Source organism: Arvicanthis niloticus, chromosome 14, assembly GCF_011762505.2.
Source record: "Arvicanthis niloticus isolate mArvNil1 chromosome 14, mArvNil1.pat.X, whole genome shotgun sequence".
In the NCBI taxonomy this organism is placed as follows: domain Eukaryota; kingdom Metazoa; phylum Chordata; class Mammalia; order Rodentia; family Muridae; genus Arvicanthis; species Arvicanthis niloticus.
The window spans coordinates 4,941,254-4,969,000 of record NC_047671.1 but is presented as its reverse complement, the minus strand read 5'-3'; the positions used below and the strand labels follow the sequence as shown (position 1 = coordinate 4,969,000).

At 42.0% G+C, this 27,747-nt stretch overlaps 1 protein-coding gene across 2 annotated transcripts in view; it reads left to right on the top strand.

Annotated features, from left to right (window-relative positions):
- Fbxo15 (F-box protein 15) overlaps window positions 1-4,527 on the top strand; it is a 44,191-nt gene extending 39,664 nt beyond the window's left edge. For both annotated transcript variants that reach the window (XM_034518284.2, XM_076912342.1), the window contains exon 10: window positions 4,165-4,527. In XM_034518284.2, the coding sequence (XP_034374175.1) occupies window positions 4,165-4,434 (270 nt within the window). In that variant the 3' untranslated portion in view covers window positions 4,435-4,527. The remainder of the gene's footprint in view (window positions 1-4,164) is intronic.
- The last annotated feature ends 23,220 nt before the right edge of the window (window positions 4,528-27,747 follow it).

Sequence of the window (27,747 nt, the reverse complement as noted above, 5' to 3'; positions counted from 1 at the left end):
TCTTGTGTGGTTATGTGCCTGTGGTTACCCTGGGTTCTCTTTACTGAATGGGTTGAGTGGAATCTGGGAACCACAGGTGTGGCTGTACCTGGAGACGACTTGTTCTGTGCTCATTTTGACCTTTGGTATGGACATTTGAGCAGAGCTCTGATGACAGTGACCAAGACCAAGGGCTGGGTTGCTTTGGAGCCTGATCTTTTGAACCATTTGGGATTTGTTATTTATCCTGGTATGGTCTCTTATTTTTCTATGATAGACTGAAGTGACCATGAATTTAAAACACATATTAAAATAAAATATTAAGATTAAAAATAGACCTTGAGGACCAGGGAAGACAGAATGTAAATATAACAAGCTTAAAAAGTCAGGATAATTTTAAAAGTTACTTTGTTTTGTTTTCTATTCAGAGCAAGATCAAAGCAGGTATTAATTTCTCTTTGGGATTAAAAAGGGAAGTATAGTAATTATACCAAGAGACAGCGATTTATCCTAGCTCTAGTATTGAAAACAGTATCTCCCCTGTAACTGCATTTAAGCAAGACTTAACTCTAAAGAGTCTTTAGCAACAAGTTTGCTGGGGACTTCCACAGCATTTCTCACAGAGCTACAGAGCTTGACCCTGCAGGAAGCCTGGGGCAATGTTTCCATAGGTTGCTCTGTCTAAAGGCAGGAATCTGAGTCTTTGAACGATGGGTGGATGACCTGTCCCTGGGCAGTTTCTCCAGTAATACCTTTTCTTACAGGTAAAGAGTTTGTTGTCTCCTGAGTTGGAGGCTGTGTGGATCTGCATGTGCATTTATGTATGAAGCCGGATTTATATTTTATGACTAATTCATCCTTGGAGTTCCCAAAGAAAGTACCTAAGTGAGAGATACCATGTTCCATGTGTTTGCTGTATAGCTCAGGAATTTCCCTCCAGGAATCTCATCACCGTGAGCATAGGAAACAGTAAAATGCAGTTTAAGAAATTGGCTTTCAGGGACTTAGCCTCTGTTTTGTTTGAAGGATGGGCATAAAGTAGCATAGGGTTTTCGGTGGATATGCTTACTCATGCCACTGGAGAAACTAAGGCAGGAAGATTACAACCAATACAAGGCTAGCCTGTGTAACAGAGTAAGTCCCTGTCTGAAGAAAAAAAAAAGATAATTCTTAATCACATCTGCCTATTGAAATATAAATACAAGACCGTTTCTTTGCCTTGAAACTGTAGACACAGCCTTCTAACGACAAGGCAAGGAAAGGCAAAAAAAGACATAAGAAAAGGATTGCCAAAAGAAATCCATCAGTTGAGAGTCTGATAGGAATGGAGACAGACAGGTTAGGGAGTATGTCATTGTGAATTATACTGAACTCTGCAGGAAAGCTGCTTGACACAGGACCTGGCTGTCCCACACCACTGAGGAAGAAGCACAGTGAGTGAGTGTACAGCACTCTCCTCAGCCAGTACAGCATCTGTAAAATATATGAGATGACTTCCTGTTGAACATCTACCCGAGAGGATGCTCTCCACTGCATCATTAGCAGGCCAGCAAGTGTTAGTTCCTCTTACTCCCAAGCTCTAGGAGACCAGTATTTCCTGATGAGAACAGAAGCCCAGACCATCAAGTCACTTCAAAGAAAGCAGTGCAACAAAGAATTGCTTTGTTCTTTTAACAGAATCAGGTTTGGATGACACACTTTATCAGCGTTTATCCAGAGGGATGCTTTATACATTAGAGGGCTGTGTCTATAGTTCCCAGGCAAAGAGACTGTGTTGTATTTCTATTTTAGCAATCATATGTGACTTCTTTTTTCAGACAGGGTCTTTCTCTGTAGCCTAAGCTTAGGAATCTAACATGGAGCTTGACATTAGTTTGATTTTAATCCAGACCATGCAGGATTAGTGGTGAGCTGCAGGTAGATGGTTAGGGCAAGAGGAACAAGGATGGCCCCAGACTTTACATAGAGCTGATGCTCAGCCATGCCACTCCAGAGCCCAAGGTGCAATTCTAGGCAGTTTTGCTGGAATGATCATAGGTCTGAGTAAGTCGCACCAAACTTGATTGACCTCTGGGTCATCCAAGGTGTTGAGTAAGACCTTGTATATATTCCTGAACCTTGAAGGAGGTTCAGCCTAAAGGTACACTTTGTAAGTCATGGACTCCTAGATTATTATTTGAGTTGTGGGTGTAGACAAATTCCATCTAGGGAGAAAGTGATTATATATAATCAGATGATTGCTTTAGGTCAAGCTGTGAGGATGACAAGTAATAGGGCCTGGCAGAAGTCATAGGTGGTTCTGAAAGCACTGGGGAGGTAGTATTTGAAGCAGAGAATGATAAACAGTGATAAAGTTGCCAAGGTGGAGGAGACCTAACAAATATTCACTGTGCTTAGAGACCTTAGGAAGAGGATGGGTCAGAAGGGACGATAGAGAGTTCTGTCCACTAAGTGAAGAGAGAACAAGGTCACTCTGAAACTCTGGGAGGTTTGTTTCTTTCTGGGTGTCCCTCCCCTCCCCTCCCCTCCCCTCCCCTCCCCTCCCCTTCCCTCCCCTCCCCTCCCCTCCCCTCTCCACTTCCCTCCCTTCCCTACCTCTTTTCTCCTCTTCTCTCTCCTTCCCTCCTGAGCTCTTCCCTTCTCATTCACTCCTTCTTTCAGCGCTCTCTCTCTCTCTCTCTCTCTCTCTCTCTCTCTCTCTCTCTCTCTCTCTCCCTCTCCCTCTCCCTCCCTCCCTCCCTCCCTCCCTCCCTTCCTCCCTCACCAAGAATTGTATGAACATGTTTGAAAGTTAAGGTCTAGTGAACAAGAGATAGAGGCTTGTGTCAGAGGCTACCTACTTGTTGGTGGGCTGGCCATACCAAACCCTATGTGACAGAAACACACATAACACAGACATGTAAGTGAGGAGCTGGTGAGTACACACTTGTGTCTTTGGTGTTGGAAATGGAGGTGGTCTTCTCACACTTCTCTGAGAAGAATCCATGATGTATAGGAGGAGCACCCTGTGAGGACACAACGGCAGTCTTGGGAGAGGTTGAGGTATGACAGTTGGGGGAGGGTGCCCCACAATACACAGCAGACTCAAAAGACTTGAAAGCATGGTTGTGGCTACCTGGTAATAGCTCCCTGTATGGCTCTGCTACTGTGCTGGACAGTCAGATCCAGACACACATGAGACCCCTTGGCTCATGCAAAGCTGATTGTGGTTAGATCTGGAACCAGGTGAGGTAAAGTATTGATGAAGAGGTCCATCCAGTGAATAACAGAGAAACAGAAGTGACTGAGATGAGGTCTGAGGAGAGCTAGGGCCTCTGGTAGGTCATGGGTCATGGGCCATGGCACTCTCGCTCCACACACATACTCACTCACTCACTCACTCACTCACTCTTGTTATCTAAGAAGAATTTACTAATGTGGTGCATATGCTTACAGTGTGTGTATTTCCTTTAACACATAGGATGTACTAGTAGTGATGGCTTACAGTGACAAAATTCTGGTGAATCTTGTCTGATGCGCTAGGAAGTAGGAGTAGCTGTGTAAGGAAGAAGTTAGAAAGCAGAGCCCACAGTGTTGAACATGGAAGTGTGGTATGCACAGGAGGTGCTGTCTCTGGAGGTAAAAGTGTAGGAATGAGTAACCGAGGTGAGGTTGAAGAATAGCTCGTAGGAGTTGGATAGCCCATTGAAGGTCAGTGGGCGAGAGAGAGGCAGGCAGGCGGACGGTGAGCCTAGTACCTGTAGCAGTCAGTGTATAGCAGGAAGATGGTGTACAGCAGAGAAAACCATGAGCAAGGGTGGGAGAGCTGGGAGTGTAGAGAGTCAAGGAAATGGGTTGACAACAGTGGAAGACAGTCGCCTGCTACCAAAGGGAGAAGCTGCTGTCCAGAGCAGGGTAACACCCTCTAGGAAGCAAGGACAAAGGACTCTCTCCTTTGTGGAAGACCAGTTGCCTCTAACTTCTGGTACACACTGACAGCACCTTGGTCATATGTAAGGGTGAGGGTGACTGCCTAGGGGACTGGGTAAGGACTAACCGAGCAGCTGTGAGATAAAAAGTAGATCCTATGATATGCAGGAGAGGGGTTTGGAGTTGGATGCCACGTGCAGCATCTCCAGTCTATTCAACAGTCATAGTTCCTGTGGAAATGAGCGTATATCCTGACACTTGTAAATTTAATTACAGAGTTGCTCTGTAGTGGATGTGACTCTTCTGGATGAGCACAAGAAGCCGTTTTGGTGTGTGAGTTCTCCAGTGTGCATGAAATCCGCTGCCTACTCCTCTGATGGTCCTAATTTCCTGGGACACACTTACTATGTCGACTACATGGACACAGAAGGAGGACTGCACGCAGAGCTAGTGTGGATCGAAGAGACCGAAGAATACTTCATTGTCAGCCTGGCCATTTACCTCAGTGTAGCAAAAATAAACCATTGGTTTGGGACAAAATACTGAGTTTTAGCAGTAGGGAGCAAAGTCTTGTTATTAGTAAGCTGTTTTTTACAACTTTGTTTTTATTGAAAGTTAAAATAAAGCATATTCATGGTAGTCTGTTTGGTGCCTTCTTAATTTCTAATACAGATTATGGTTTGTGACTGCAGTATTTAGAATTTTAATAGAGCATGCCCCAGTGAAGATCCATGTAAGACAAAAACAAACAAAACTACTTGGCTAAAAGACAAGGAAGTCTCCCTAAGCAAGCACATGGTCATGTGGTCTGTGTGAATGTGTACACAGGGAGTGGTCCGAGCCAGCATGACTTCAGAATGGGGCTTGGGTCAGGAGATGCTGAAGGACAGCCATGGCAGGCTGATTCAGGGCCTTAGATTGGACTACAGTCTTTCCAGTATTCTTTTCCTGATTCTAATACCAAATCCCATATATTGGCATATGATAGATCTGAGTGAAGGGCAAATAGGGAGTCTTTGGCATACTTTTGCAACCAAAAATATAATTATTCCAAGATGAAAAGTTAACAGTAAAACCTAACACTGTGTCACTGTCTACCTCATGTCCTCTGACTTAGGATCATTTTGTCTGCTTGCCTTGACCATGGTTTTTCCACTAGAGCCTGTTCTCTGCCATCAGTGACTGGCCAGAGCTATGCTGAGACATCAGCTACCATCTTGCCACACCATGGTTCTGGGGCAGTGCACTGCCTGGGTGCCAGATGAGTGTTATATGAGAATATTGGAGATACCTGAGTATCCATGTGCTGGGAAGTCTCTCTGGGCTTCCAGTTTCTTCATTAGATGGTCTCTGGACCTTAAGAGTCCGGGCTTTGCAATGTCTCACAAAGGGAGTAGAGAGGAGTTTGCTGTGGAAACCTCATCTCACTGGGCTGGGAAGGGATCATGTTCAGATAGACTCATACTTTACTCATTAGATCAGAAGCCCTTGGGTATTTTGTTTTGTTTTCTACGTTGAATATGTAATATATTTGTTTTACATATGACTGTATTACATGGAGTATACTTATAGCAGTATAATAAGAGAATATATGTATTTCCCCTAAACTCTTTCTGCCCCATCTAGCCACAGTGAGTGAGCTCTTTGGCACACTTGCTTGGTTGCACCAGAGGATGATGTCTTTGATGTTAGGATGTTGTGTGGAACCCTTTATCAAAGCTGACTAAAACCTCTCTCTCTCTCTCTCTCTCTCTCTCTCTCTCTCTCTCTCTCCATGTATGTGTATACACACTCACACATCCATATATATATATATATATATATATATATATATATATATATGGATATGAATGTATGGATATCCATATATATATATTTATATATATATATATGGATATGTATGTATCCATGAACATGGAGGCTAATTCCTTATGACTAAAACTTGTGCTGCAATAAACATGAAGGTGTAGATGTCCTTTCAATATCCTGGTTTCAATTCCTTTGAATACTTGTGTTTTGTGTGTGTGTGTGTGTGTGTGTACACATGTAACAAATGTGGAGAGACATCATGTGAGTATTATATGTATTGAAATTAAATTTTCATATACATGAAACAAAGCATTTCCTAATCATACTCCTTTGTCAAGAAGAAAGCCCTTTCTTTGCAGAGCAAGAGGATTGATTATAGTGGGCCATCTTGGATACAGAGAGTGCCACAAAACATGCTCATTAAGTCAAAACAATTCAAGAAAACTAACAGGTGCAGATTCTTAATTATTTAGTTGGCAAAGAAAACAAGTTTGAGTTCCATACCAAAAAAGCATATCCATCCCTAGTGGGGGATAAAAGGTGTTTCAAGTGAGCTCAGATGCAAAATAGTGTCTTTCTTGAAGTCAAGTCAAAGATCTGATGACCTTTTGCTGAGAGATTTATATAAGCAACTTGATGTCTCATTTTCAATAAGCTCTGCCTATAAATCTAATAATTTCAAGTACTTCATAAGCAAACTGTTCAATTGGAAAAGTGTGTCAAGTACTTTCTTGATGTTTGCAGAGGAATTGTGCCTTCAACAAACTATTCTGGAGACAATCGTGCATTTTGGGGTAATGTCGCTTTGGTCTTCAGCCTGGAGGTTCTATTTTTGCCTCTGTGACTTTAAGGAGTAGCATTTAGATTTCTTCAGTGGTAGTAGACATGACTTACACTGCTGTTGGACAGCTGGGAGCTGCAGAAACCTCAGGCGGAAAGGCGTATTCATTTGGCACCACTCAGCAGCACTCTCCAGTAGGGTTAGGGCAGAGGAGGGAAGGACAAGCAGTGGGGGCTTAGGGAATGAGATGCCTAGAAGAATGTAAGACATGCAAGAACCCTGAATAGTGAACCTTGTGGTTTCTACCATGGCTGATGTGCAGAGCTAGGCTGAGGCTGGTCAGTGTCAAAACAAGTTGAAGGCCCAGGAATTGGTGAGCACCACGTTTGTCAGGTCCAGACTTCAGATGGGCAGCATAGTGCCCCTTTCATTCTGGAAGACGTGCAGAGGAGAATGCATGGCCAGGGAAATGTGCAGATGTTGAAGAGTTACCTGTGGGGTCAGCATAGAGATTGCTTGGTGATGTCAGGTTCTTGGCCTGTGCATCCTGGCTTTGCTCACCTCTTCTTTGCCCTCTGGCTTTTAGGTGATTATGAAAAACAGCTTAGACTTTTTCCAAAGTCCAAAATATTTTTACTGGTTGACATATATCTGCCACAGTGTAATGAGATACACTCATTTCTATGGGTATAATTATGAGAAGTGCTCTCAGCAGTAAGGTTAAAACAGGTTATTTCTCACAAGGTTGGCTGGGGAGAAAGTAGAAAATTCAACATGAAATAATAGTAGCTTTCTGTTTTAATAATTGAGAGCTTATTGAGTGCCAGGCATTATGCAACAGCATTACTTACAACTTTAAAGATTCTTCCTAAACCTTATGGGTAGATAGTATAATAATGACATTTCAACATTATTGAGGAGCAGAATTGAGAAGTTAAATACCCAGAGGAGAGCGTATCTGGTGAGAGCTGGCACCTGCCTGATCCAGAAACCTAGGTCTGATCCCTAAACAATACTTTCAGGCTACTCCGGGTAATACCTGTCAGGAACATTTACTGCAGAAGGAATTAGATGTACATAGGCATTTAGCAGAGTATTAAGAGTGTTGTGAAGCCAATTGAACAATAAACTTGTTCAAATAATTGTGTTGTATAAAACTAGTGTACACTAACACAACTGACAATATCCAAGTCAGGTGACAGCTTGGGGGGGGGGGACTTTCTAAATTCCACATTTCCCTCTGGGGAAGAGGGAATAGACAGAATAGACCCAAAAAATGGACACATGATTGTGGCAGAGGTGAGTCACTTTTAAACAGATGGCATGGAATTAGTTATATCAACATCTGGAAGGAAGAATACTTTATGCTGTGCCCACAGACATGTTCCAGGTAGACTATGGACCCAAATGTGTAGAGCAAAGTAAGAAAGCAGTAAGATGACAAAGAGGACCGCCTCTAACTCTGCACTGAAAGGACAAATCGCCCGAATAAAAGATAAAAGCAACTGGGGAGATGGTCCCGTCAGTGGGCAAAGTGCTTGCTTGTCCAATCATGACCTGAGTTCTGACTCCTAGAGCTCATGTAGAAGTTGAGTGTCATGGCATATGCCTCTGTCTCCAGAGCTGGAGGAGGCAGCAGGGACAGGAAGGACCTTTGGGTTGGTGGCCAGGAAATGCAGTCAAAACCACAGCAAAGCACCCTTTGTGTAACAATATAAATATATGCAGTAAATTAATATAATGGCTGTTTTTCTTGTTCCTAGCTAGTTCCCCAATAACAATACAGAGAAACCAAGATTTATTTTCAACTTAAAAGTACAATAACTAGAGCCTTATAATTCTATTTAAACCCTCTAATCTGGCTACCTCCCAGCCCCAAATCACCGAGATTCTTGCAGTTTTGTATTGGTCTCGCTCTCTGGGCTTCAGGTGTGTTCTCCCTTGTTGGCTCTCTGGACCCCTTCCCAGTATGCTCTTTTCTTCTTTCTCTCCCTCCTCCCCTGGTTGGCAGAAGTCCTGACCTATTCCCTCTATTGCCTAGTTATTGGCTTTTCTGGCTTTTATTGACAAGGCAGAGAATAAGTGGCGAGCATTGTTTACATAAGCTTGAGACAGGAGATTCTCAACATAGGAATTACAGTGCCATGCCATTGAAACCAGATAGGGTGATAGAGAAATTGGCATTTGAATAATACAAGGGTAAACTTCACACAGTGCACAATAACATTATGTCTATACCCTTGCATTCTAGGGTGCATGGTATCAAAACAATATAGGTGTTGGTGGGATGTGGAGAAATTGGTATGCTATTGGTGGGATGGGATTGTGTAATTGGGCAGCCACTAGGAGAAGCAGCTTTGAAGTTCCTAAAAGTATTGAAAAATAGAACTTGCATTATACAATCCTATTTCTAACTATGTTTTCAAAGGTGCTGAAACCACGATATTGAAGGGACATCTACACACTCATGTTTACTGCAGCACAAGTTTTAGTCATGATAAGGAATTAGCCTCCATGTTCATGGATAAAGATACCCCCCCCCACACACACACACGCACACGCACGCACGCATGCGTGCTAAAGTATTTTTGGACCTTGAAAAATACATGGGTGAACTTGGAAGACATTATATGCTGAAGTGGACACTTTAGGGTTCTTTGGAAAGTCAGTTGTGCTGGATGGTGTTGTGTTGGGGCAAACACATGTGAAGGAGTGTTTCCTGAAGCAGACACAGGAGAAAGCATGCTCTACTAAAACAAGCACATGAAAGGACAGTGATGAAGTGTTGGGAGCCGACTTGTAGCAGAAAGCGGCTATCATCTTTGCAGCCATCTCGAGCCATATACCCTGACATGAGACTTGTTTTCAACAGCCTACAACAGCTGAGTACACTCTGATAAACATCTTGTTTTTCTCACATATCTTGTTTTTCTGTTTAGTGGCCCCGCCTGCAAGGTGCATGGTGCACATGCTATCCAAGATATACACGCCTGTAAGGCGCATGCAGTATCCATGCCTGCAAGGCACGCAAAAGTGTATAAATACCCAGGATTTCCCTTCAGTAAAAGAGACAGAGACTTGATCAGAACCTCTGTCTTGTCTCAATTCTTCATGTCTCTTCCCCTCCATTCCCACTCTTTCTCTTGCTAGACCCTGACCTGCGGACCGGAGCAGCAGCTCAGGCCAGGACAGAACTGGAAGCTTGCGGGTTGTCCAGAAAGATCCTGAGATCTGGCTATTTCTGTTTGGGTACAGAGAGGCAGACATCGCTACGCTGGCTTTTTGTGTGGTCTTCATGTGTACATAGCAAGCACTCTTATTCACTGAGCCATCTCCCTAACCTTCTTTTTACTTTAAAAATCACGGGGAGTCATTTTTCTCAGGAAACACCCTCCTTGGGGACAACTCTTGCTGGGATCCTCATACTGGACCAACTTAGAACTAAGATCTGCATCTCTGTAACATTCAAAACTGTGAGTCCCCAGTCAAAGCTCCCGCTTACAGACACATAAAATATCTGATTTCACTTGGTGCCACCTCATCTTTTAAAGAGGAACCTGACACAGGTTCCAAGACACCAAGAAGCAGGTGACTCTATGCATTCCCACTTGGGGCATCACAATGAGGGAAAGCCTTAGGAGAGCATGTGAAAACACTCCAATGGTGTTTGCTGTGGTTGTCATCAGTAAAATTGACTGTTGACATTGACAAGAATTGGTTCCAGTGAAATATATATATATATATATATATATATATATGCAAATAGTTTGTAATATATTGCATAGAATATATAATATATGATGTGTTATATATAATTACATACCATATATGTATTTTTATACATTATTATATGTTATGTATGATTTCTTATATATTGTATTACAAGCTACTTACTTATGTGGTCTAGGAACCAGGTCAAAGAATTATGTTGGTTTAATGGTATTTAATGTTGCCGTAATTCTGAGAAAGATATTTTATTGATAAATTGTCTAAACATCCTTGGGATTAAAATGGTGGGGTTAAGAATTACTGAACCTTTTGTATTTACCTGAAATGCCAAGTACTCCTTAAGTGTAGTATGCTTTAAGCTAAGTAAAAATTATATATTTTCAATATGGGCTAGGCAGAATCATGACCAAATAAATGCAATTGGATTTGTTGATGTCATACGATTATGAATGTTTTTTACTTGTAATTCTCTTAACGTTACTGTAATGTGATAAAATATTTAAAACCAGACATTTAGTTCATGGGTATATTAACTCTATTACTAAATTCTGATATGGCTAGACTGTGGGGCCTGAAGTAAGAGCTGCTGGAATTATTCACATACAACCTACATCCTAGGAGTCCTTAGTTCCCCTGGTTCTTTCTTATGCTTTTCCTGGACAAGCAGATCTTTCTTCATTTAGGCAAGAATTGTGGTTGTCATGGAATGAGATTTTCAGTGATAATATGCATATACATTTACAAACTGCACCTTCTGGTTTTCCTGGAACAAGACACTGCCTTTCTGTAATGAGATTCTGTTGGCCACCCATCTGCCACTAAATTACTAATTTCCCCTAATACTGGTTCTCCTTAAGTGCTGGATGGCCATTCAGTAGAACTTTGTCTGAAGAGGCTCCAAAGTGGCTGCACTGACATTTCTGTTTATTGCTTGTTCCATTGTCTGCCGTAATGGCCTATGCAAGGCTGACCTCTGTATATTCTTCCTAAGGAGTTCATGGGAGCACAGAGACAACTGATTCAAGAAGGTTCTCAGACCTCTGTAGTAGGAAGAAGTCCCTGGACACTGAAATATGTTTCATGCAGGGGCAAGATAAAAAACTTTCCACACTGGCATTAGAAGTACTTGACCTGGGGGCAAGTGACCTACACAGTCCCTGGGTTATTCTTTAAGAATTCTAAAAATTAAGAGGTATGTCAGGATTCTCTAGAGGTACATAACTTATAGAATGCATATATATGTACACACACATATATATATATACATATATGCTCACTATATTTGTATTTCTATCTATCATCTATCTTTCTATCTATCATCTATCTATCATCTGTCTGTCTGTCTGTCTGTCTATCTATCTATCTATCTATCTATCTATCTATCTATCTATCTATGGAGGGAAGAGATGCATTAGGATGGTTTACAGGCTGTGGTCAGCAATGGCTGTCCACCAGCGAAAGGTCCAAGACTCTAGCAGTTGTTCAGTCTACGAGGCTGGATTATCTCAGCTGATCTTCAGTATATGCCAGAATCCTGAAGAAGTATGCTCCAATGCCAGTGAAGGAATGAACATGAGAGCAAGAGCAAGCACGCAAAAGTTTACTTCTTCTATGTTCTTTATATAGACTACCACCAGAAGGTGTGGCTCAGATTAAAGGTGGATCTTCCCACCTCAAAAGATCTGGATTTAAAATGGTTCTTCCCACTTTAAATGCTCTAATTAACAACAGAAAAACCCTCACAGGTTTACCTAGCTACTTGTGTTTTAGATAATTCCAGATATAGTCAGACTGATAACCAAGAATCATGCTATCACGAGGTGAGAGAGAGAAAGAGAGAGGGGGAGGGGGAGAGAGAAGGGAGGAGAGGGAGAGGAAGAGAGAGAGAGAGAGAGAGAGAGAGAGAGAGAGAGAGAGAGAGAGAGAGAGAGAGATTCAGCAGGCAAGATGAAGGAGGGTTCTCTAAGGGAAGCTCCCCAGTACCCCAAGCACTTGGAAACAGAGTGCTAAAGTCCCATGATACCTGTTTCATCCCACCATGAGCCTCAGGCACTGGCATAGCCAAAGTCCTGTCAGTGTGGTATTGTCCCTTTTTGTATGGAGATACTGACTGGCAGACAGGACCTGGGCAGAGGAGGCAGGAGGTGGCTGCTCTTGACTTGTTCCAAGCAGAATAATTTAGTCATTTACCTGAGGACATGAGAGCATTGGCAATACATGCTGGGCTTCTGGACGATCGGTAAAGCCCAAAGGGAATCAGACAGACAGCCAAACATTCATTTCCATCAGGTTTCCCTAAAGCACAGCATGGTTCTATTTGCTCAGAAAGTGTTCATGGGTTAAATGCATGATATTTCCCCCCAAATCAGCCTTGGATGTCAGACTACAAGGCAAAGATAAATATTCCATTGAGGCAGGAAGACTCCTGGCCTTGGATCTACTAAGTGATGCTTATCCAACCCCATTGAGAAATTAGCTATCAGAAAGAGCTTTATTGCTAATTCTGCGTAAGAGGTTCACACCCACTCCCCTGTCCACTCACAAAGCTCTGGCCAAAGGGCCATTGCATGGTGTTATGTGTGTATATTGACTGTGTTTCAAGTCCTTCTTGTGTTCAAGACATGCACGGCCTAGCCAGACATGTTCACATCTGAGATCTCGACACAGACAGTATTACTGTCTTGGCAGAGCCGAGAATCCCACTGATCCTTTAGTCGGACAGAAGAGCCCTGGCTACTTGGCAGGAACTATACTGCCTCACACTTGGGAACATGGTACCTGCTTGGCTGGCATGTATGGAAATGATCGTTCATTGTTCAGTACCAAGAGTAGTATCTGTCTTTCCCGATGGTGCTGAACTAATGCTCTTTGAACGGGTGATCATGTACTTTTGATACAATGGGAATCCTCACACCATATGTAGCTCCTCAGGGAGTGGGTGATGATATCAAAGTGCCTGCTGGTACCAGCACAACTGCATAGGACAGGGTCACTGCTGCAAAACATCTGCATGGAGGTGGTGGGGATTGGCTGTAGCACCTTGGGATGACATATTATGAATGCAGAAAGATGTGCTATACTCTCACATGCCCTCCTCCTATCTTTCCTTCAACAGGGTCATTGTCCCTGGAAATCAGTCCTTAAGAGATCTGAGTCATTCTGAGTCATAAAGATTACCAGGAACTCTCCCCGAGGTAGATCACTGTGTTCTTACTGTCCCGGGGATGCGGTGTACAGTATGAGAAATCACTCAGTAAGCGGAGTAGAAATCTCTGTTGGAGCTGGAGGATGTCCTCAAGATGGCTGCTAGAGGACAATACAGAAATCCAGAAGAAGTTAAGGCCAAATGACAGAGGTGCCAACCTTAAGACTCCTTCCTGTGTCTCTAAATTCAATTCTACAAACATTTACTGAGTAGTCAGCAGGTGGGATTGGGACCTGCCTCTGGGTAGCCTCTACCGTAGCACAAGCCACAAGAGTGTCAATCCAAATCGAGCAGCGGGTTCCCTATTTCTTCCACCTCTATGGATAACTTGGGGGAAGTTTCTGAAAAGCTTAGACCCAAAATTAAAGTCCCTGGATAACTCAGCTTTTAAGGAGGGAATAGATACCCCTCAGGAATAAAAACTTTTTTCTTCCCTTGCTGCATTGCATGTGGAAGGATATTATTTCTGTATGATTATGTTATGTGTGTATATATGTGTGTGTATGTGTATATGTGTAATGTTCATATATATCAGCAAGCAGCTGCAGATGGCGTTGAAGTCTGTGGTGTCACTCCCCTCTTCCTCAGCAGCTAGAATGTGGTAAAGGAAGACGAGATGTAGCTGAGAATGCTCAGTTTCGTAGAGTTACGATCATCATGGGTAGTGTTTGCCTCAGCTATCTGAGCTTGGAGGAGGAGAGCATGGGTTGCATTATGTATCAAACTTTGCAGTTTACTCCGGAATGACCTTTCAGATTGTCCTTTAGTAGACAATCTTGCTGACCACATTGGCATGCTAAATAAAGCCCATCAAGAGGACACATTGAATTGACAAAGCTTCATACTTCATTAATGTTTGCCCAGGGAGTGAAGTCACGGTAATAAACTGATGTCATCCTTCACCAGAACATCAACAAATGTCCACCCAACTGAGTTTGTTGAAGTGAATGCAATTACACATCTTTTCCTGACTTGACTCAAATAATTAAACAGTGAATATCCACTAGAAAAGTCTTTGAGTATGTGATTAAGCAAGTTATTTTTAGAGTCAAATGGAAACGAGAATTGTGCGTGTGTCTCTGCCTACAGAACTTTTTACAGCTGTGTGTGTCCTGGGGATGTTGATTTTGGGCATGTAACGTTAGCAAAATTCCTTAGCCAGAGGTCAGGACATCTATATAACAGGAAGTAAATCCACTAACAAACACTGGCTCTATTCTATCTATCTGTGAACGTCATAAATGACAGACAGCCATGTCTATCACTTGTAGAATTACAATTGCATTCACCTCTCAACAGTCATGTGAAATGGGGAAGGAGAGAGAGAATGAATGTGTCTTGTGAGAAGTGACAGCCACATGCTGCCTCGTGAGGATGATGGTTTTCATTTGTACGAGAGGTATAGTTTAAAATGCAAGATGATGATAAATTGAGACCATGTCACTATTTGCAATAAAACCGGTGTGCAGCTAAGTGGCATGACAAATATAAAGTCACGCATTGATAAATGACTTCTGCTTAAAAGCAAATGACATAATTTTCCTTATATACTATATTTCTACAATCTATTACAGAATAATAGGGTGTGGTGAAAACAGCTTAATCCACATGCTTCCATTGGGAAGAATTACCTTTCTAAATATGTTGTCAAAATTTCATTGCAGATACTAGATATTTGTAGGATCCAGTGGTGATTGAAACAGTGTGGCAGTTGGGCTTCAGAATACGAAGCAAGTGAGCACATAGGGTGAGGAGGTTCACGCCTTCCATTTCAATCCAGAGAACCTAAAAACAAAAAACATGCATAGCAAACACAATTATGACAGAGTGACATTATCCCGTGGATGGGAAGTGGGTCTCATTCCATCAATGATAATGATAAGGGTAACCACTTTAGAAAATATTTTCACATATTCTAACAAAGTTGAATATGTCCGAAATCTCTAGTTTGGCAATTCCATTAGAAAGTGTTCCTGTTTGTGTCCCATTGCTGTGATAGAGCATGCTGACAAATTGCAGCTCATGTCCCTGGTCACATCCATGAATGGACACTGATGCAGGAACTGAAGCAGAAGCCACAGAAGGCTGCTCAACTTGCTGTCTTGCTCCTCATGACTTGTTCAGATTTCCTTTTGATGCAACCCAGCACTTCACTGGGCTAGCCTCTTTCTCATCAGCCATTAACCTCTTGCCTACAGGTCCCTCTGATGGAGGCATTTTCTCAATTAAGGTCCCCTCTTCTAAGATGACCCTAACCTATATCAAGTTAACAACAACAACAACAAACCCAGCATCACAGTAAATATGGACCAGTAGAAGTCTTATGTGCATGTACACAAAACAGATAATAACATTTATAATTTTTTTATTTGTTCTGTGGTATAGATGGTATACCCATCCATCACAAGTGTCTTGGGGCATAAGAGCAGGAAGAAACTTAAATTTCAGTATCAAATAGACTGAGTGACATGTATGCATACATGAGTTTGGAGAGAGAACAGTGGGAGATGGCTATAGATGTAGAAGTAGAGGCTAGAGCAGAGCGAAAGAGCTGAGGACAGATGAAAGACAGGTCTCCAAAAGTACAGACTGCAGCTTCAGTAGGGAAAAAAAGCAGTATTTATAAAAGAGTAAAACCCACAGAGTTTACAGAGTGGGGATGCAAGTACTCATCACACTGCATGTATAGGGCAGTATGGTAGAGAGTGGAGGCTGAGAGGAAGGAAGGAAGACGGAAGGAAGGAAGAAAGAAAGGAAAGAAGAAGGAAGGAGGAAGAAAAAAGACAGAAGAAAGGAAGAAGGAAGGAAGAAGAAAGGAAGCAAGGAAAGAAGAAGGAAGGAAAGAAGGAAGGAGGAAGGAAGAGGGAAGAATGGAAGGAGGAAGAAATGAAGGAGGAAGGAAGGAAGGGAGGGAGGAAAAAAGGAAGGAAGACTGGTTTTTAGGTCTAGGGACACTGCCTTTCTGGCAAAGCTCTCTCTTATTGGCTGTGGCCCAGAGACAGGAAGCCATCTTGATTGCTGAGTCTGTGAATTTGTGGTCAAAGTCCTCACATTATTCTATGTCTGGGAATTCACAGCATGGCCTCATGTGTGATCCAGGGAGTGTAGGCTTGGAGAATTGGTGAGTGTGGAGAACTCCTGTAAAGAAGCCGGTCTGCAGAGGATGGTTGACTGATTAGTGCTTCTGTGAAGTGGAGAGGTTGGAATGTTACAGGACCAACCAGAGGCTGATTACCTTTCCCCAGGCTACTCTAGCTTCCTGAATAGCTGTTCTTGCCCAGAAGATTCAGCACCTACATCCTGTGACTAATAGATAAAACCCCTTTGAAGTATATTACCTTAGTGGACCACTAACTTTTACCAGCCCCAAAGCTAAGAATGTCATCAAAAAGCATCTGAGGCTAAACGAAAAGCTTCCTCATCAGTCTTTCTGATATTCTCACCAAAGTATTTTTAAATTTGTCTTCATTTATTACTTTCTTTGTTCTGCACAAACTATAAAATTTCATAAAACAGCTTTCAAAAGTCTCAGAACATTGTATTTAGGGAGATCTAAATTTAAGTAAGTTCCTGGGCCATGCCTACTCCCACATGCTACATAATGAACTGCGTCTTTTATTCCTTCTAGATAAGACCTGTTTTTTTCCATGACATCAACTACAGGTGGAAGACTGAGTCAGATACTCCAAGAGTTCCTTATGATGGGAAAGTAAAGAAAGGCATTAGGGAAGTGTAGGCCAGTTCTCTCAGGGAAGCTCGCCTTCAGAGCTCCAGAGAAGGGAGGGAGCAAGTTATTAGACGTGGGAGCTAAGATTTAGAAAGCCGAAGCAAGACATGAGCGGACACCTCACAAAAGATGAGGTATGTATGCTGATAGATACGCAAGAAGAAGCTCAACATCCCCAACCATCAGGAAGATGGACAAAAACCCAACTTATTCCTCTCAGAACGAATATCATTAGGAAAACATTTCCAGTGCCGGTGAGGATGCCGGGAAAAGAGAATCCATACACACGGCTGGTAGGAACATAAGCAGCGCTGTTTGTGAAAGGCAACACGGAAGTTCCTCTGAGGCTAAAAGTAGAACTACCATATGCTCTAGGTCTACCCAAGCTGGAAATATACCTAAAGGATTGGAGGCAGCACATTGCAGAGACACCTGCCGGTCCATGTCCACTGCAGCACTATTTGGAACCCCACTTGTAATACCCATGTTGTAAATCGGCAGAGGCATTGTGGGAAACATAAAAGAAATGCACCTTTCTACTAATGGGTTAAGTAACACAGGACTTCATTTTAAGAGTGTAAAGAAGCTGCTTGGCAGAAATCCAAATTCTTCCAGGGTCCCCACCTATTGAAGTCAAAGTAAGTGCTCAAGGGTGTACTTGTGTTCTGAGTATCACCCGCAGCTCTTTAGCCAATCATGGGACAGCGTGAAATGAGTCCCCTCCCACCACTCCTCCCCTGTCCACCCCGACTCCTGCACCATAACAATACCAGTTCACCTTCCAGCGTTGATGGGAAAAATCTCATAAGGCCTCACCTGTAAATAAAAAGACATGGGAAACTAATGGCTGCTGACAGAGTGACAGGACGTTACAGTGTAGAGGTTTTTCCATTTTGTATTCTTGCCGAGGCCGTTTCAGGTTTAACTAGAATTTGATCTGCTTGAGTGACAATCTCTTTGAAAACTTGTATATGACTTAAAAATATTGTACTTGAACTATATTAAAAATGGAGAGAGAAAGAGGAGAGAGAGGGGAAGAGAGAGAGAGAGAGAGAGAGAGAGAGAGAGAGAGAGAGAGAGAGAGACAGAGACAGAGAAATATGTGCATAAGTGTAGTACCACAGAATCCAGAAGAGGGCGTCATATCCTCTGTAGCTGGAGTTAAAGGCTGTAGTTGTACATTGGTTGATGTGGGTGGTGGAATTTGAACTCGGGTTCTCTGTAAGAGCACTACAGATTCTTAACTGCTATGCTCATTAACAGCCCTGCTAATGACTTTTATTTATGAATACACCGCAGCCTAGTTTACTGCGCTTGGCACGCTCCTTAGCATTCTGCCGTTTTATGTAGGCCAAGGAGGTAATTGGTGTTTAATATCTGAAAAGCAAACAGATGTCTTAGATAGTGAAGGATGGCACTGCTGCTCTTGGTTTGCGGCCTCGCTCTCCTGTGTCTGCATTCTATTCTTTGACTCATCCTTGTACTTCTAATCATTGGGAATCAGAAAGCTTAAAGGACCCGCAAGGAATAAATAAAATGCTGTCTCCCACGGCTAAGTGCCTTGGAGACAATAAAAACATTTTGTAAATGGAAGGTTTGGCCTTACAGCCCAGTCGCTTATTACATTTGTACTGATAATGGAAGAAGGATTGCCACCATTTGTCTTTGTTTTTCCAGGCCCTGCAAGCAAGTGTGAGGAGAGGCAGTCCTCTGCCGTCAGGCTGGGCATAGGTGTGAGGAGGCCATGGCCAGGTAGAATTCTGATGGAGTCTACACTAATTGTAGAACTTTGCACCCCAAGGGAAACGGTCCTTACCCCTGACCTCTGTATGACCTGTCTGTTGGATAGATTGAAGAGTCATTTTGAGACAGGAGTGTCGTACACTCTGCCCATATGGCAGGATGAAACAGAACAGACCTTTTGATGTCTCTTCAAGTTCTACATCATGGAGGGGTCATCTTCTAGAAGGTGACCTGGGACTTACTTTTGATTTCTCTACCCCCCAACTCTTCACTTGCAGACTGAGAACAATACCTGCCTGACTGGTGCACGGCAGCCAGCCGAGGGGTCTTGTGCCTCCATATGCGTGATACCTGACACCTGTGTGTTTCTATCTTCTAGGTGCCTCTTAATAAATCGGAATGAAAGTGAGGCCAGGTCAGTGATGTAAGAGGATGCATGGCCTCCTGGGTGCTGGCACTGGCTGCGGGGGTGGGGGGGTGGGGAGGTCTGTGCTCGGATGTACATCTGCGTTTCTGCGGGGGAGCACAGTGTGAGTGCACACCTTCATTGTTTCTTTGTTTCCTGTTTTATCAGAACCACAGTAAAGGTGCTATGCTTTCGTTTTGGGCTTTGCAGTTTTTCTACATGCTGTTCTGATTATGTAAACTGGATTATGGCCCACTAGCTGCTTGTGTCTTGGGGTATAGAAAGAATGTTGGGCACAGGGTTCACAAGGGGTCAGTAAGAGCACATGACTGATCCTGCAGAGTTCTCTGACTGTGGAGAAACTCTGTGATGCAGTCAGCATTCTGGGAATATGGGGGCAAGTTTTCAAGAGACATCTCTTAAAACATACTAACTTCTCAGCTGTCATTTACCGGTCTGTGTTTAGGGTCTTCTGCCCATCAGAGTTTAATGCAAGACTTCTGTGTCTTTAAGAGACTTCCTGTTTCTTTCCAGGAGAGAAGATAAGAAAATGAAAATAGAAAGTTGGAGAGATAGTTCTGTGGGTGGAGAGTGAGAGGAAAGCACACGTTGAATCAGACAAGATTGTTCCCTCTTATAAATTCTTTCTCCCTACATCTTAAAGAGAATTTACTATTTTAACAATAATTGTTTGAGGTTTTAGTGTAGCTACCAATGCAAAGGAAATAACAATAAAAAAAATTCTGATAGATATCTGATCATCAAACACGTCGAGCCCCTGTCTCTTTTGGAAACAGCCACCGTTCATCTTTCCGATTTGGTGTCTGTCTGTTTGCCTCTGATGTTCACCATGGGGTTGGCTGGTGACATGGATGTAAGAGCATTGATTTTTGGCATAGGACCAACTTCGTATCTGTCTTGTGTGCTGACGCCCGTTAGCTGCATCCCCTGTATGTGAGGTTTAAGTCTCTTGTTCTCAGTTTTGTCATTTGTGAAATGTCAGCTGCAGATCGACAATGGACTCCTCACAAGATCACCATATCAAATAGGGCAGTGGTACCTGTCCATCACAAGTACCCAGGAGATTCAGTCATTACTGTGCTGTGTTTATAACGGACATGCCAATGTGTTATTATTTACAGTAGGACTGCAATGTGAAATGCAGAGTGGGCCTGGGAACTTGGGTTCAGAGGCCTGGAAAGAATGTTCTGTAAGAACTGGCAAGCTTCTCCGTTTCCCTATTTGTTTGTCTTTACACCCAGCTGAATCATGCCCTTGGGAGACTGGAGATAATATAGACGAGAAAGCTGCCTCTTTAATCCTAAACATTCCTACTATGACACCAATAAAAATCTCTCCCTCCCAGCCTCCATTCCTGCTGATTTTAAGTAAGGAATCATGAAGGAATGTGTTTGCTCTCTTTTCTCAGTTCATTTGGCCATTTTGACGAATCCTTTCAGAGCAGTGGACGATAGATAGCACTGCCCTGCATCCCAGTCATCAGGGGAAGAGGAGGAAACATTAAATAAGACAGAGCCTCGGTCCTGAACCTGCAGACCTGTGGGGATGTGGTCTCCGTGTGGTATGACTAGGCCTCAGACTGGAGAGACCACTGAGGGAAGGGAAGGGCTGCTGTCTTGCTGGGTGTCTGCAGAGACTGCGTCCATCATAAACAAGGTGCAGGATGCTCATTAGAGATGGGCAGACAGAAGGAACTTGGCTCCATCTTAGAGACGTTTTAGGGCTGGAAAGCTGCTCACTAACTTGATCCAGCATGCAACCGGAAACTGTAGCTGTTCCTACGACAGCAGCCACCAGGGGCGCTGCTACCCTTCCTACTTTCTCCTCAGTAGATGACGTGTCCTTGTCCTTTTGATAGCTGTAAGGAAACACAGTATTTCAGTTAGGTCCGACAGATTAACTGTTTGTGTATTTATGTATATACTGAGTGTTTTCCTCTGCACACCTTCTGCTGCGTCTTCTGTGCTGGGTGGTTTTTGTATTTGTTGTTTTTGTTGTTGTTGTTGTTGTTTTGTTTTGTTTTTCAGGAGCTCTTCATGTGTTCTGGATACTGTGTTCTGGTATCTCATATCTGTCAGCTTTTCCCAGTGGAAAAGGACAAAACAAACTAAAGGGAAAGAGCCCAAGAAAAGGGACAAGGAACAGATATAGGTCCGGAGACCCACTCATTCCCACACTCAGGAATCCCATCAAAACACTAAACTGGAAGCCATAATATATATGACAAAGGCATAAACGACAAAAAGGACAGTAATAAGTAAATAAAAACAAATATAAAAAAATAAATAAGATCAAGTTAAAAAATGGGGAGGAACAAAAAAAGCTCTAAGAAACCACTGTAGCCCAAGGAACCTCCACACAGGCGGTTGAGTTTGTTCTCGACTGACCATACAGCCAACCTTTAAGACTAGTTTCCCCAGTGAAACTCACTTGGAGAAAACAAAAATTTCATCTTCAAGTGGTTATCAATTGGAGATAAATCTGGGTTAGGGATGGGGGCCATGTGTCCTCGTTTCCTTTCAGCTCTAGAATCCTAACTGGTACAACTGGTGCAGCCCCAGTGCATGCTGCTTTCGACTCTGAGTTTACATATGCGTCTTTTCTGTTGATTTAGTGCACTGTGTCCTTGGTGTCCTCCGTCTGGCTCTTACGATCTTTCCCTTTCTTCTTCTATAGGTTTCTCTGAGCCCGATAGAAGGTATTTGGTGAACACATCCTGTTTAGGGCTGACTGTTTCAAGGTCTCTCAATCTCTGCGTAATGTCTGGTTGTCTATGTGTTTGCTCTCATCTGCTGCTGGAGAAAACTTCCGTGATGATGGCCGAACAAGGCATGAATCTATGGGGATGGTAGAATATTTAGGACTTATTTTATCACTACATTTTTCTTTACCTTTTCTAGATCAGCATTATTTGGTTTTACCCTAGGATCTTGGGCTATCTAGTCTCAGGTTCTTGGTCATCCAAGTAGTGTCAGGTATGGGTTTTATCTAATGGATTGAGCCTTAAGGCAAATCAGCTATTGGTTGGTTACATCAAATTTTGTACCACCATTGCCCTAGCATATATTGCAAGTAGTATACACCATGTCAAATCAAAGGGTCTGTAACTGAGTTCCTGCTTATGTTTCTTCCTTGGTAGCATGCAGAGTACCTTCATGTGCCCAAGACACTAGAATGTAGGTGTAAAGGCTCTTTGTAGACTCCAGTCTGACTTCTCCATGTTCAATGACTGTATAGATGTTGTCTTCAGCAGTGAGCCCTTGCAGTCACTTTGTGGAGAGCAACCCATAGTCTTGGTGACAGCCTGGGTTATTTGGGGATTCCCATGAGACCTCTTTATCCAATAAGCCATTTAGATGTAAACCATTCTTGGTACTGGACACTTCATTTGAGGACAAGAGATGTCTGGTTTGGGCTCTGTCTCCCCCAGTATTTGGTGATTTCATTTAGATCATCTTCATATATGTATATATTTTAGGAAGCCTCTGTTTCATTAAACTTTCATACTAGCCTTCAAATGTCCCTTAATTACTGTTTCTTTTGGGACTGTATCCCTTATATTCTGTTCTTTCCTCTCTTGCTTGATCCTCCTGTTCCACTCCTCCACACCCCCATCCATTCAAAACTATCTAATTCTATTTCCCTTTCCTAGGGAGATCTCTCTTCCACCTTCAAGTCCCTTAAGCTATACTTAACCACTGTAGTTCTACATATTATAGTGGGTTTGTCATTGACTTAAAAGCTAATATCCACAAAGAATTGACCATACCATATTTGTCTTTCTGGGTCTAGATGATTTTTTTTTCAGAATGATTTTTTTCTAGTTCTATTCATTTGTATACAAATTTAATAATTTAATTTCAAAGCTGAGTCATAGTCTATTGTGCAAATTTTCTTTACCCATTAATCTGTTGAGAGACATCTAAGTCATTTCCAGTTTCCAGTTATTTTGAGTAGAGCAGCTGTGAATATGGTTGAACAAGTGTCTTTATGGCAGGTTGACACATCCTTTGACTCCATTCCCAAGAGTGGTATAGCTGGATCTTGAGGTAGATTGATTTCCATCTTTTTGAGAAACCACTACATTGATTTCCATTGTGGCTGTACAAATTCACACAAGCCCCATCGATGGAGGAGCATTCTTCTTATTCCACATCTTCAACAGCATGGGCTGTCACTTAGCTATTCAAATGGGTGTAAGGTGAAATCTCAAAGTATTGATTTGCATTTCCCTGATGACTAAGTATGTTGAATGTTTCTTTAAATGTCTCCCACCATTTGAATTTCTTCTTCTGAGAACTCTCAGTTTAGATCTGCACCCCATATATCAATTAGGTTATTTGTTTCTTGATATATAGTGTTTTTTTTTTTTTTTTTGAGTTCTTTATATGTTGTGGGTATGAGCCCTGTATTGAATGTGTAGGTGGTAAAAATCTTTGCCACTTTGTGTGAATGATTGCGACCTTTGCCATGTAGAACGTTTTTGGTTTCATAAGATCTCATTTATTAATTGTTGGTTATAGAGCCTGTACTTTTCCTGTGCCAATGAGTTCAAGGCTATTCCCCATTTTCTCTTCTGTATGGCTCAGTGTATCTGGTTTTATATTGAGGTCTTTGATCCATTTGGAATGCATTTGGGTTTTGCTCAAGGCGATAAGTCTGGATTTATTTGCATTCTTCTACATGTAGCCATCCAGTTTGACCAGCACCATTCATTGAAGATGGTTTCTTTTTCCCAGTGTGTATTTCTGGCTTCTTTACCAAATGTAAAGTGTTCATGGGTGTGTGGATTTATGCCTGGGTCTTCAATTTGATTCCATTGATCTATGTGCTAATTTTTCTGCCAGTACCATGCTGTTTGTATTATTTAACTTTGTAGTACAATTTGAGGTTAGGGACAGTGATACTTCTAGCAGTTCTTTTATTAGTCAAGATTGATTTAAATATTCTGAAGTTCTGTGTTTCCATATGAAGCTGAAATTTGTTCTTTCAGGATCTGTGAAGAACTGTGCTGGAATTTTGATGGGGACAGCACTGAGACTGTAGATTTCATTTGTTAGGATGGCCATTTTTATTATTTTAATCCTACTGATCCAGGAAGATGGGAGATCTTTTTATATCCTGATGTTGGGGGCCGACTTTTAGCAGAAAGCGGCTATCAGCTTTGCAGCCATCTAGAGCCATATACCCTGACATGTGACTTGGATTACAATAGCCTACAACAGCTGAGAACACTCCGATAGTCTTGGTTTAGATACCTTGAGATTAAAGGTGTGTGAGATTAAAGGTGTGTGACTTAATAGTATACTTAGAAGTATAGAGATCAGAGTTAGAGACAAGACCTAAGGGCATGATTAAAGGTGTAACTTAGAGGCGTGGCTTAGAAGTAAGACATATAAAATGCAGAGGCAGACAGTAGGATTCAGACATTAGGGAGACGAGAGAGAGAGATTCATACACATCAGACATTAGGTAGAATCTGTCCTCACCCTCGCTCTTGCTGAAGCCCGACCTGCAGACCAGAGCAGCAGCTTGGGCCGGGATACAGTGGCCGCCAAAACGTGGGTTGGCCCGGGCCTCAACATTTTGCCTGGGCTGCAACATTTATTTTTGGCCACCCCAACGTGGGACGAGTGCGGTCCCCAACATCCTGATAGTTTCTTCAATGTCTTAGAGTTTTTTACTTGATTTACTAGAGCTACACTATTTTATAGAGTTTTATATTATTTGAGGCTATTCTGAAGGGTGTTGTTTCCCTGATTTCTCCCTCAGTCATTTTTTCATTTGTATATAGGAAGGCTACTGATGACTGTGAGTTAATTTTGTACCTTTGCTGAAGGTATTTATCAACTGCCAGAGTTTCTCAGAGTAACTGTCAGGATCACTTTTGTATACTAGTATGCCATCAGCAAATAATGATACTTTGACTTCTTCCTTTCAAATTTGCATTCCCTTCTTTCATTGTCTCCTTGCTCTAACTAGGACTTCAAGTACTATATTGAATAGATATGGAGAGAGTGGGCAGTCTTGTCTTGTTCCTCGTTTCAATGCAATAGCTTTGTGTTTCTCTCCATTTAAGGAAAGGTTGACTATTGGCTTCCTGTAATTTGCCTTTATTATATTTAAGTAGATCCGTTTATCTCTAATCTCTCCATGACTTTTATTATGAAGGGATGTTGGATTTTGTCAAAGGCCTTTTCTGAGTCTAATGAGATGACCATGTAGACTTTTTCCAGTTTGTTTATATGGTGAATTATATTTATTGATTTACATATGTTGAACCTTTCTTGCATCTCTGGAATGAATTCTACTTGACAATGGTGGATGATTTTTTGATGTGTTCTTAGATTTGTGTACAAGTATTTTATTGAATTTTTTGCATCAGTGTTTGAGAAATTGGTCCATAAATTGTCTTTCTTTGTTTTATATTTATATATTTTGGATATCAGAGTAACTATGGTGATATTCTCTCTGTGGAATAATTTAAACAAAATAGGCATTAACTCTTCTTTGAAAGTCTGGTAGAATTCTGTGCTGAAACTATCTGGCCCTAGGCTTTTTTTTTTTTTTTTCCTTTTGATTGGGAGACTTTTAATGTCTGCTTCTATTTCACTAGAAGTTATAGGTCTGTTTAAATCATCTATCTGATCTTGATTTAACTTTGCTAAATGGTACCAACGGAAAAATATTAACTATTTCTTTTAGACTTTCCAATTTGGTGGGGGTAAAGTTGAGAGAGAAAAAGTTTACTGTTTTGATTTATTTAAAATTAAAATATTCTACCAAATTACCCGAGAATTCAGGTAGCAGAGATATATAACATGTGTATTTCTTTATAAGGTCTCAAGTTAGTTTTATAAGTCCATAAAATGATATACGTGTGTGCGTGTGTATGTGTGTGCGTGTGTATGTGTGTGCGTGTGTATGTGTGTGCGTGTGTATGTGTGTGCATGTGTATGTGTGTGCGTGTGTATGTGTGTGCATGTGTATGTGTGTGCATGTGTACGTGTGTGCGTGTGTATGTGTGTGCATGTGTATGTGTGTGCATGTGTACGTGTGTGCGTGTGTATGTGTGTGCATGTGTATGTGTGTGCGTGTGCATGTGTGTGCATGTTATGCCACTTAAGCCTCTTCTATTTTAGGCACCTAATAAGACAAGGATAGAATACGCTTTGTGGTACTGAGGTAATATTAGGACCTTCCCCTAACATGACTGCATAGGTGTTTAAAGTCAAATGTGAACCTCATGTGGGGTCTTAAATCAATTAATCAATCCCACTTGAGTTATGGATTCAAAGCACCATATTAGACATGTGTCTAAAGGAATACCTTCACTGAGCCCATACATGGTATAAGGATGTGTGTGTATGTATGTATGTATGTATGTATGTATATGTGTATATATGTGTTTGTGTGTGTGTGTGTGTATGCGTGTGTGTAAGGAGTTAGTAGAAGTCAGGTGTGGCTGACAGAGCCACACTGATAACTACTAGTCTTATGCAGTTGTTGGCAAGACAGAAGAACATACATGGTCTTCATAGTCAGTTTTTTCACTGAGTCTTATCCACAAACATAAAAACCCATAAACAGCGTTAGCTTCTTGCTCCATAGTTCAAATGCTTTGGCTGCTACATATACATTCTGGTGGGTGAGTCCACTCTATCCAAGTGTGTTTGCGAGCAGGAGGATGCCCACAATTCCCATCACATACTCTTGTGGCTCTGCATTTAGCAGCTGCAGGTCGATAGAAGTGTGCTGGGGCTGTTGGCTGTAGAGGGGGCTCCTCCTCCACTTGCACTAAGCGTTTCTCCATGGTGACTCAGTGAATCCATTTGCATTTGTGTTTCTGTTTCTTCATGGAGTACATGTTTTTATAGTACGTCCTTAAGATTCTCTGGATTTCTTTGCTGTATGTTATCATGTCCATCTTTGCAGACCCTGGATTTCTTAACACACACACACACACACACACACACACACACGCATGCACGCACGCACGCACGCACGCACACACACACACACACACACACTTTCCTCTCTAGTCTGTTTTCTTCTCACTGTTAGCTTTTAAGTTTTTTTAAAAAAATCAGTTGATCTAGAAGTTTGTTTCTTATTTTGTAAGTAAACAGTCTCTGTTTGGGAATAATTTCCTTTTTTTTTTTTTTTAAATCTGTATCATTGAATCTGCCCTTGCAGGTTTAGGCTGTCCCTCCACACCACCCCCACTCAGTTTATTTTCATTAAATGATCACATCAAAGCTTCCCCTTTCATCTTTGTGTTTAAAAAGCTGCAGCTGCTCTTTGGGTCAGGCTTTTGGCACTGTTGCCAAGAATTGGTTGCCCAACTCAAGGTCAGAAGACATTTTTCAGTGTCTCTTTCTAGAGCCTTCATGGATTAATTCCTTCTGTTTAGCTCTATTGGACCTTTTGAGCGAACT